Source organism: Solanum tuberosum, unplaced genomic scaffold (genome assembly GCF_000226075.1).
Source record: "Solanum tuberosum cultivar DM 1-3 516 R44 unplaced genomic scaffold, SolTub_3.0 scf00626, whole genome shotgun sequence".
NCBI classification, from domain to species: domain Eukaryota; kingdom Viridiplantae; phylum Streptophyta; class Magnoliopsida; order Solanales; family Solanaceae; genus Solanum; species Solanum tuberosum.
Window position 1 is genome coordinate 11806 of NW_006239538.1, and position 11757 is coordinate 23562.

Here is an 11757-nt window from a genome sequence, read left to right on the forward strand (position 1 = left end):
AGAGTTAATATTGTTTAGTTGTTTAAATAAGTTCAAATAAATAATGTGATTTAGTTGGTAGATTTAGTTGTTAGAATTAAGTCAAAACTAGTTAGAGTTAAAGTTGTTTAGTTGTTGAAATAAGTTCAAATAAATAATGTGGTTTAGTTGGTGGAATTAATTCAAAACTAGTTAGAGTTAATGTTGTTTGGTTGTTTAAATAAGTTCAAATAAATAATGTGATTTAGTTGGTAGATTTAGTTGTTAGAATTAAGTCAAAACTAGTTAGAGTTAAAATTGTTTAGTTGTTTGATCGTATTTTAGTTTATTTTGAAGTTGGATTTAGTTTATTTAGAAGTTGGATGAAGTTTATTTTGAAGAAGATTAATGTATATGTTGAAAAATATTGTGTTGGCAACTCTTTTGGGGCTGTTTTTGGTAGAAATATGCAGGTGGACAACTAAAATTGCAAAAATAAACGATACCGACCTCTGGAGGTCGGAATATAAAAAATAAATAAAATAAAAAATAAATTAATTTTTTAAGATTAAAAATTAATTAATACCGACCTCTGAATGTCGGTATTTTAAAATATAAGAAATAAATATTTTGACATCCAGAAGACGGAAATAATAAAAATAAAAATTAACAAATATATAAAAGGTGACCTCAAGAAGTCAAAAAATAAAATAATGAATTTTCCGACTTAAAATTAAAACTGACCTTGAAAGGTCGGTATTGAAAAGCGACCAAGCTTTTTCCGACCTAAGCTGGGAAGTCGGTATTTGAAGGTCAGTATTCACTGTTTTTTTAGTAGTGCATGATGTTTTTGTTAACCAAGATGTTTGTTTAACTATAATTCAACTTTTTTTTTTGGGGTGGGGGTGGGGGTTTGTTACTGCTATATTAGCAGGAAATTATAATGTAAGAAATAAAAGAAGTAATGTTTAATGTTCTGATGGACTAGTAACCAAAAACAAATTCATAGCTAAATATTGGTGCCTGTCGAAAGAAAATATGCCATCCATGAATATTACATTACAAAAACTAGATTTTATTAGAAGGAACACGGCCGCCTCTTCTGCCGGTACAAATGATTTAAATGGTTTTGTTAGGACACAAATCTATTTTGTTAGGGCACAAATCAGTGAGAGACTCATAGCTTCGGTGTTGGGCCCTTTAAATTCCAAAGTTCCAAGGAGAAAGTGCATAATTACTCGTTTTTACGGTTGTCATGCTATTAGTATCCGTGTTTTCGCCTGTTTTGCCAAGGTAAAAGTTTAAATATTTTTGATTGAGGTGTATAAAAAAATTGGTTGAACTTTCTCTTAGCGTCTGAATCTTTTCATGTATATTTGCACCTCATTTATGCATGACTAAATGAGGAGAGTGAGTACACTCACTTTGCCACGTTAGTTCTTAGGGTGGTATTTAATCACTTCAAAATTATTAAGAGAATATTTAAATGCCTATATAGTTAAAGTACTAAAGTGAATTTTGTTCTTAAATTTAAGAGGATTTGATGTATTTACTCAATTTTTAATTATAGTTACATAAATTTCAAAAATAAAGTACATAATTAGTAAGAAACTATTAAGAAGATTTTAATTATAATTGTAACAATAAATAGAATCTAGTTTTTTTTATATTCTACTTGTGTATTTTGGTTCTTCCAAGTGTGGTTTGGTTTAATACGACGCTTGTCACGGTTAACATTCTACATCGCCTTCAACAGAGCTAGTCGTCTCTTTAGCTATGTTTGTATCTCCTTCATCTTTTGTCTCAGTGCATTTGGTTCTCCTTTAATCTTGCCTCTTGCTCGAATTTATCTTCGGTTTCGGATGTATATATTTGTTTTCGTATTTGAGCTTCCTTTTTCGAATTGAATTTGGGATTTTTTTGCTTCTTTGAAGGATTTGTAATTTTGTGGCTTTAGGGCTTAGGGTTGAGCTGCCCTTGCTTTCAACTGTCCTTGTGGCTTTTTAGTGGCTTTAGGGTTGGGGGAGTTAATTTTATGATTGCTAATATACATTGGAAATTATTCTTGTAGCTTTGACGGACAAATTCCACTATAGCACAAGTTTTATCTGTTACGCACAACTGGTTTTCTCCTTTTCGTTAGATGGGTGAGAAAGATTTGGAAATTGAGGACACAAGTCCACCACGTAGAGAAGATGAAACTAAAACACAAGTAGGAAAAGTTAAAAAGAAGAAGAAGGTGAAGGCGGAAAAGCGTGGAGTTTGTCACGTAAGTAGAGTACCGCCTCGTATGGACCACGTGAAACTTCGCCAGGTTCTTTCTCAGTTTGGAGAAATTCAGAGAATATATCTTGTACCTGAAGGTTTGTTGAGTTCCTTGTTTATGCTCTTATATCTGATATTGGTTAAACACTTCACTGTGCTCCTCAGCTTAGCTTGGTTGTCTTTACTAATTTGTCTTGCATACAGCTGCTGCTGCTCAAATGAATCGGAAACGGGCAGGTGGATTTCGAGGACAAGCATTTTCAGAAGGGTATGCTCATATTGAAGTTTCTGTCAACTGAAATCAGAATATCTATTATTTAGCATGAATTGTATCTTGCATCTGCATGATTATGACATTTTTTACCGAAAGTAATTAAACTATCATCTATATCTGTAGGTGGGTTGAGTTTACAAAAAAGAGTGTTGCCAAAAGAGTTGCAAATATGTTGAATGGTCAACAGATGGGTAAAGGAACATATTTTCTTAGCAGTGCCTTCCTTTTCTTCTTGATTCTTTTCCAGTTTAAGGAATTCTGTTTAGATGTTCAGGCTATTTACATAGCTAGCTGTTTCTTTTATTTGGTGAATAGGGTGCCATCGTAGCATCTAACAGTAAGTTTGACAAATGTTTCTATTTTCCTGTTGAGCTGACTAGTTATTGTGCTTATTACACATTTTTAGGGGACACACCAATTATTCAGATACTAGCCAAAATTTGGCTTCTATTACGAATAGACTATCATTGTTTTGTTGCATTATGTCATTTGTGTCGTAACAATGTAATATGGTTATTCTGATTCAGCTTTCAACTTCTGTTATTCTTATATTTTCAGTGACCTTGAGAGGTTATCGACTTTACTGTCAAATTTCTGTTTGATAGGTGGAAGAAAAAGGTCATCATTCTATTATGACATTTGGAATGTCAAGTACTTGTCTAAAATCAAATGGGATGATGTTACTGATGAAATCGGTATACTGTTACTTTTTGGTTTATTGGGTAGTGATGCATTTTTCGATCTCCATTCACTTCTTAATTGATGCCTTACAAACATTTTGCAGCACAAAGGCATGCAGTTCGTGAGCAGAAACTAGCTTTGGAGCTTTCTGCTGCTAAGAGGGAGCGTGATTTCTACCTTACACAAGTTGATAAATCTCGTGCTTTAAGTTCTATTGAAGAACGAATGAAGAAGGTTAGTGATACAATTCATGCAAGTAGTTGTTAAGCAGCATGTTTTGATCTCCCCCGATTGACTTTCTTATTTGCCATCTCCTTTTGAGTTTTTATTCTTTAAATAGTAGTTACAACATGATACAACTCTAGTTTTTCGTCGATAAGCTCTGATGTGGATATTTAATACATTGATTGATGTTAGAAGATGTCTCTTTAAGCAAAACTAATAAAATATAGATGTTGGTTTGTGTGTAAAATAGGAAGAGTCTCTTTTCCTCACCTCGAATTATTATTACTTGGTAATGTATTATAGCCAGTTTTAGTTTAGGTATTCGACCACTCACTTTATCTTACCTTATATCTTTCGCAATTGAGTAATATAGTATAGATAATACTTTTTAATTGTTCCATCTTTACAGAAGCAAAAGGTGCAACAGGAATCTGGGGTAATTTCTGATTTCCCAAGTGATCAGTTTGCACCAAAGGTGATACGACAATTTCCCCAGAAAAAACCTGTGGCAGATCAAGCTGGGAAACTCAAGCCTAGTCTGTCTAAGGACGTTTTGGCCGGAGTAAGTTACATTTCCCCCATTCCCTGCTCTGGTGAAAGAGGTAAATAAAAGACTTGCTTATGTTCTGATGGAAACTGCTCTTCATTTTGTACAGGTATTTGGTGGTCAATGACAAGGGCGTACGAGTGCAAACATTTCAGAAATTGTGCTTGCCAATTTTTTCAACCACATTTGATTTTGTTGCCTTCAAAAACATCTCTGACTGTTATTAGATGTTAAAGTTATAAGTAAACCTCAATCAAAAATTTTATCTTTATTTGCAGTTGATTGTAGATGTCATATTAAATGTGTGTGTAGAGCCTTGTTTAACTTGTCTAATTCAAATGGACTAATGTATCTCTCATGGATCAGTGGATGAACCATTAGGACTTTACGATTGTGCAGTCTGTGAGACGTATTGAGCTTATATGTCCTTACCTTGAACCAATCTTTGATTAAATACTTGAAACGTGTGGCAAAGCTGTATAATAACCCTCTCAAGGCTACTTATCCCAAAATCGTTCAATGTGTGTGTGAGATTCTGCTGCAGCCATGAAGCTCCTCAGAACCCTCTCTGGTAGATATCACTCTTCTTCCTCATTATATATTATATATACTCACTACTGTTCCATCACCAAACCATTTATTTTAGGTGTTTTTTTTTTTTTTCTTTCAAGACCCAAAAATCTATTCGTTCGAAGTATAGGGCATCGATACTTTGTGGCCACACCAGAAGAGTACGCCAACAGAAACTATGCCAACAATGAGTTTGAATATACCACTGTTATTAACTCTATTACTGCTCAGAGAAAGTAATTTTCATCTCCAATTGATTTGAGATTAAGCCATACATACATGATTTTGATTCCAATTATTATAGGAATGAATTAGGAATTTCTTGTTGAGCAATCTGTTTAACCCTATTGAAAGAGGTGGCAAAGTTTTTGTTTCACCTGATTACAATCAATCTAAAGAACAACAAAGGGAAATATCACCATGAAGAGAATTGGGTACCTTCTTGAACATGGGGTTTTTAAGAAATGGCTTACTGGTAAAGGGCCTGAAGATGAGTTGAGGAAATTAGGTCTCTTGGATTGTCTTGGCATCTATGATCATTCACTTGCCATCAAAGTTGGAGTCCATTTTTTCCTATGGGTAAGGATGAAACACTCCCACCAGTGCACCATAATCCATGTTACTTTGTTAGATAGAATGACGTATAATTCATCGAGAACCATACCCGAAAAGCTAGCTATTAAGACGAGAGAGCAAAAAGCTATATAAATCACTTTTAGTGGACCATAACAAACTACGAAACTCGGTCCTCAACGGTTCCACACTAGGTAGCTTTCACTCTACCATGAGTAGGTAAATTTGTATAAAGATGTTTAGTTAAATAGTGTGTTTAAACACGAATGTATAAATTACGTGGTGTAAATACTTTTAAAATGAATGTAATTTTTCCGTAAAATAATGTTGACATTTATCCCATGATCATCAATCACCTACCCCACCAGAATTTTCAACATTTCTAATAGTAGAAAATTCAGTCTCACTAGCATTTTCTTGATTTCTCATACAAAATCAAGCATCACTTTAAAACTCTCAATAATGGAAAAATACAATCTTTTGTGTTCTTCAATGGAGAAAGTGAATTTCAGAACTAAAGTTCTCAGCAGACACCTAAAACAAGAAACCCCAATACTCAATGTTATACTCCAATCATTGCCATGTCTCAGCTACAATCCACCTGAGCTTTCAGAGCCAGCTGCTGTTTTTTACATTAAAGAGATGAGAAAGCTCATGGATGGTCACAATTTGGAGGAAAGAGACTGGTTTTTTGGTCTGATATTACAGAGCAAAATTTTTAACCCTGTAAAAAGAGGTGGAAAAGTGTTTCTTTCACCTAATTATAGTCAATCTAAGGAACAGCAAAGGCAAATTACCATGAGGAGGATTCAGTACCTTGTTGAACATGGGTTTTCCAAGGATTGGCTGACTGTTAAAGGGCCTGAAGATGAGTTGAGGAAATTGGCTCTCTTGGATTGTCTTTTTATCTATGATCATTCTCTTTCCATCAAGATGGGTGTCCATTTTCTCCTATGGTATGCTTTTTTGTCCGTTATGTACCTAGTGCGGCAACACTCAACTACCTACTAACCATTTATTCTCATTTTCGATTTCCATACCTTAATATTTATTAGTAAGTTGATATTGAGTCATGTCCTATCTTATCACCTCCCTCAATTAGATTTCTGGTAGAGCCAACCTGTAACACCTTCTTACCGGCGCATCTACGCACCTCCTCTTCACATGCCCGAATCATTTTAGTTTCGCCTTTCTCATCTTGTTTGCCACAGGGGCCGCTCCCACCTTGTCCCTTATAACTTCATTTCTAATCATATCTCCTGAGTGCGCTCACACATTCATCTGAGTATCCTCATCTCCACTATATTCATCTTTTGGACGTGGACATTCTTGGTTGGCCAATACTATGTCCCGTATAACAATATTGGTACCACCACTCTGTAGAATTTGCCCTTAAGTCTTGCTAGCACATTCTTATCACAGTACTCCGAATGTGAGCATCCATTTTGCCTACCCGCTCCAATACGCTGTGTGACATCAACATCAATCTCCCCGTTTTCTTGGATTATGAACCCAAGATACTTGAAGCTCCCTTTCTTGGGTATAATTTGTGCATCGATCTTCACTTCCACCTCTGCTTCATGCGTTACGTCACTAAACTTGCACTCCAAGTACTCTCTTTTAGTCCTACTTAATCAGAAAACTTTAAGACTCTAGGGTTTGTCTCCAAACTTCTAGCCTATTGTTAACTATACCACGCGTTTCATCAATCAATACTATGTCATGAGCACAAACATTCTTGATTGCTTGATTAACTTGTAACAACCTAAGTAGACATTGAATTTCTATGTACAGACATTCTATGTTATGTTTTCCGACAGACTTCCGGGGTATCTGCCTACCAGTGAGCTTTCTTGAAAAGTACATGATTGGACGATTTTTATGTTGGTGGTCAACTATTGCACGTAAAAGATAAATTTAGGAATATTATAAGAAGAACCTAAATGGATGAAATTTATTGTAGAGACAATCTTGATTGGTTGGCTGTCATTGCATAAATTGAATTTCCAGGTTATCAGAATATCATTAAACTTTTTGGTTGATTGATACAGGGGTGGTGCAATTCAGTTTTTCGGTACCAAACGACATCATGATAAATGGTTGAAGGACACAGAGGATTACGTGGTTAAAGGTTGCTTCTCGATGACAGAGTTGGGGCATGGAAGTAATGTATGTGAAAGTTGTTTAAGTATATATTATATAACTTTAGAAAGTAAAATATTGTCCATTGTTTCTGCAATTCTAACTGATATATTTGCAAGTACTGTTCAGGTTCGAGGTATTGAAACAGTCACAACGTATGATTCAAGCACAGGAGAGTTTGTCATAAATACTCCATGTGAATCAGCTCAGAAGTATTGGATTGGGGGTGCAGCTAATGTAACTATACTTCCTCTCGGAAACAAATTTGGCATGTTTATTTGATTGATGTTTTTTGTTTGTCAACTTGCTAACTCTTGCTTGAGCCTTAGTCTAAATTGATATCATTTCTCTTGACTGTGTTGTAGCATGCAACACGTACCATAGTTTTCTCTCAGCTCATCATTGACGGGGGAAATCAAGGTGTCCATGCTTTTATCGCTCAGATCAGAGATGAAAATGGAGATATTTGTCTAAACATCCGCATAGCTGATTGTGGTCACAAGATTGGCTTAAATGGTGTTGACAATGGCAGAATTTCGTAGAGAAGAGCTGTACTTGAACTTGGCTTTAAGTGTAGTAAATTGTAGTAAAAGTTTATGGCTTCATTTTGGCAGTTAGGAGCTAAGCTCTTTGTGAAATTTCATTTTTCAGGTTTGACAATGTCCGGGTACCCAGAGAAAATTTGTTAAATTTAGTGGCGGATGTTTCTCCAGATGGGAAATATCTTACTGCTATCAAGGATCCTGACCAGGTAAACTTAATTCGTATAAGGCAATGATTCCCAATTATTTTTGTTGTGCTTAATTAATGCAAGTCTTTTCTAAGGAAGCATAATAAGGATAATTTTTATCTATTAGTGGTTCTTTACGGTAGGCCGGGGAAAACAGCCTCTAGTAGAAATGCAAGGTAAGACTGCGTACAATAGGCCCTTGTAGTCGGGCCCTTCCCCATACCCTGCGCATAGCAGGAGCTTTAGTACCGGGGCTGCCCTTTTTCTAGTGATTCTTTACTATCATAGGAGATTGTTAAAGTTTTGACAGTTCGTCAAGAAACATTGCTGAGGATAATGCTAACTGGAATTTGACAATTTGTTCCTAGAGATTTGCAGCATTTTTATCCCCTTTGACATCTGGCCGTGTGACAATTGCAGCTAGTGCAGTTTACTCCGCAAAGGTATGACAAGCAACAGTTGCTTCTACACACGTATTTTATTTACCACTCATAGTATTTTTGTGGCATCTCATTTTTCTGTTCGTGATGCTTTGTCAGATTGGTTTGGCAACTGCGATAAGATACTCGCTGACAAGAAGAGCGTTTTCAGTTACTCCTAATGGACCAGAAGTTCTTATACTTGATTACCAAGTCATCAACGGCAACTTCTTCCTCTTCTTGCAAAAACGTAAATGCTCACTGAAATGCTCTATATTTTATTCTACCATGCATTCTTTCCTTCGTCCTCCTCGGGGCCAATTGTTTTCTATTTTCAGCTACTGTACTTCTGCAATGTTACCATCAATTTTTTTTTTCTATTTTCAGCTACTGTACTTCTACAATCTTATCATCATTTGTTAAAACCTACCATGCAGTCTGCCATTTTTTTGTAGTACATATGTAGTTTCTTCTGACTCGGATAAAAATGAAACAGTAACGTTTTCTTCCGTGATTCTTTTTGTAAAAAGAATTTGTAACACTCTCAAGAGCATGCATGGTTCTTTGGGTCGAAAAGTTGATAGGATCATAGATTTTTTGCAGCAGCATTAGGTGAAAAGAGATATTTCATCATCTTGTAGCAATAGGAGTCATTCTGCATTAACCTACTCTACACGGCACACACACGTTATTGATGATCTCTTTGCATAGTCACTAGGTAACTTTGTTGTTCGATGGATAAATTGTAATGGCAGGTTAGCAAGGCACTTTTTGGGGAATATGTGGCAGTCAAAAGGAGTAAGAAGCCGTTCAAAGGATTGGGATTAGAACACATGAACACCTCTCGTCCCGTCATACCTTCACAACTTACAAGTTCTACAATGAGGCAAGCCCAGTTCCAGGTAACAAAGCTTTTGTTTCCTTTTTCATTTTAGATGAATCATTTATCAGGTCAGAAGTTCTGATTGCCTTTATTCCAGAATGACATATTCTGCCTACGGGAACGAGACCTGTTGGAACGTTTTGCTGCTGAAGTTTCTCAATGCCAGGCACAGGGAAAAAGCAAGGAATATGCTTTTACTTTGGTAAGCATACTCTTCATCTTTATTCTTCTCTTATTCAGCTTGTATTGGGTGCTTGCATATAACAAATCAATGTTTCCCCCTCGACAGAATTATCAGCTTGCTGAAGACCTGGGGAGAGCCTTCTCAGACCGAGCAGTTCTCCATACTTTCCTCGATGCAGAGGCATCCGTCACATCTGGCCCCCTTAAGGTACTAACAAATGTCTTTCAGATCATTTTTATAGTTGTTAGACACAACTATTTAACTAAAGAGGGGGTAGGTGCAGTGGACAAAGTCATGAAATGTCTCACTGCCAGGAAAGAATCAGAATGTTCGACCTTTATGCGTAATGAGAATGTGAAATAGAGTTTTCTAATGTTGTATCTATAGATAATATCTAAACCGTGTTGTATGTGTTCAACCGTGAATTATCTTGCAGAGCGTTTTGGATCTCGTCAGATCGATGTATGTTCTGGTCACCCTAGAAGAGGATGCTGCATTCCTCCGATACGGATACCTGTCGATGGACAATGCTGCTATAGTGAGAAAAGAAGTTGCAAAGCTATGCAGTGAACTAAGGCCACATGCACTTTCCTTGGTCAGTTCCTTCGGCTTACCTGACGCCTTCTTGAGCCCGATAGCTTTCAATTGGGTTGAGGCCAATGCTTCGTCTTCTGAACAAAACTAGCTCGTCGTTCGTAGATTACTAGTTGATACACTTCCCTTGGTCAGTTCTTTTGGCTTACCTGACGCCTTCTTGAGCCCGATAGCTTTCAATTGGGTTGAGGCCAATGCTTCGTCTTCTGAACAAAACTAGCTCGTCGTTCGTAGATTACTAGTTACCACAAGATACTACCTAGATTAAAAAGACATCACAACATGGCTTGTTCCTGCAATTTCTGTGCTTGCCATGAATAACCAATGTAAATTGTCCTTTCTAGAATCTAGAACTCTAAGTCATAAACTTAAAATTCTAGCTCCGCTTCCTTGGCCTTGTTAATACCATGGAGCAAAATCAGTGAATTGATGTCTCTGTAGTGATCATTGCAGTACAACAAATACCAGTAAGATAAACTTCATATTTGAAGACATTTTTCAAACTCTCTTTCAACCTCCCCAATCTCGATCTGAGCCAGATCTAGTGTCATATTATTTGTCTAGATTACACTTAATGTTTTTGAAACACTATTCTTTTTTTGTACTAGCCAACAACAATAACAACCCAGTGAAATCGCTAAGTGGGATTTAGGGAGGGTAGAGTGTACGCAAACCTTATCATTATCTTGTGGAGCTAGAAAGATTGTTTTCGAAAGACCCACGGCTAAAGTGCATCAAATTCAAGTAAAAGAAAATGCATAACATTTAATAAGAAAAGTGTTGTAAAGTCTACAAGAAAGAAACAATAACAACAAAATAATATGATAATCGTAACACAATAAACAATATAATGCAAGACGTACAAGGGAACGTCTAGCATTACAACAAGTACTAACAAGCCTAAACCTTCGCAAGGCAACACAACACTTTATCCCTACTAATCTTCTACCCTAATATGCGATCTCCACTCTTTCATATCTAAAGTCATGCCCTTAATAATATGAAGTTACCATGTTGTGTCTAATCATCTCTCTTCAATACTTTTTCAACCTACTTTTACATCTATGATTATGCCTTACAACAACCTCTTGCACCTCCTCACTAGGACATCAACGTAATGCATCCTCTTCACATAACCATACTATCTTAGTCTTGCTCTCCTCATCTAGTCCACCACGGAGGTTACTCCCTCCTTCTCTCCCACATAACCTCATTCCTAATCTCGTCGCTCTTGGTACGCAAACACATCCATCTCAACATCTTTATATCCGCAAAATGCATCTTCTAAGGGTAGCATATCTTTAGAGTTGCCAGTAGGGGCAGGTGTAGTGTTGGAGTTATAGGTTCATTCGAGTCCAGAAACCTTAATTCAGATCATGTATATGTGATTAATATTTTTTTTGACTAAACAACTATAAATTTTAAATAATCGATAGAATTTCGAACTCAAACTCACAAAGTTCAAATAAAAGAAAAATTAATCTAATCACATCTCACTCTCAAATTGGTGAGGATGACTATATGAAATATGAATCCTCTGTAGTCATGTTATCTAGTTCTAATCCTCCAATCACAATAAAGTTGTGTCTATTGATACAAGGATCGACTATCTAAATCTTCGCTTCTCAAATAATTAAAAGCAAGACATTTAGAGTTAATATCTTTAATGGTTATTCGGGTTGATGAAATAACATAACAAAATAACGAAAAAT

At 36.1% G+C, this 11757-nt stretch overlaps 1 protein-coding gene and 1 pseudogene across 1 annotated transcript in view; both read left to right on the forward strand.

Annotated features, from left to right (window-relative positions):
* The window catches only part of LOC102591887 (pre-rRNA-processing protein ESF2), a 6773-nt gene extending 2465 nt beyond the window's left edge, over window positions 1–4308 (forward strand). Inside the window, exons 2-8 of the mRNA XM_006366234.2 lie at window positions 2030–2321; window positions 2428–2491; window positions 2621–2688; window positions 3103–3192; window positions 3282–3412; window positions 3813–3965; window positions 4060–4308. Of these exons, the coding sequence (XP_006366296.1) occupies window positions 2102–2321; window positions 2428–2491; window positions 2621–2688; window positions 3103–3192; window positions 3282–3412; window positions 3813–3965; window positions 4060–4077 (744 nt within the window). The 5' untranslated portion in view covers window positions 2030–2101 and the 3' untranslated portion in view covers window positions 4078–4308. The remainder of the gene's footprint in view (window positions 1–2029; window positions 2322–2427; window positions 2492–2620; window positions 2689–3102; window positions 3193–3281; window positions 3413–3812; window positions 3966–4059) is intronic.
* A 1167-nt stretch (window positions 4309–5475) lies between these two features.
* Window positions 5476–10548, forward strand: LOC102597301 (acyl-coenzyme A oxidase 3, peroxisomal-like; annotated as a pseudogene).
* The last annotated feature ends 1209 nt before the right edge of the window (window positions 10549–11757 follow it).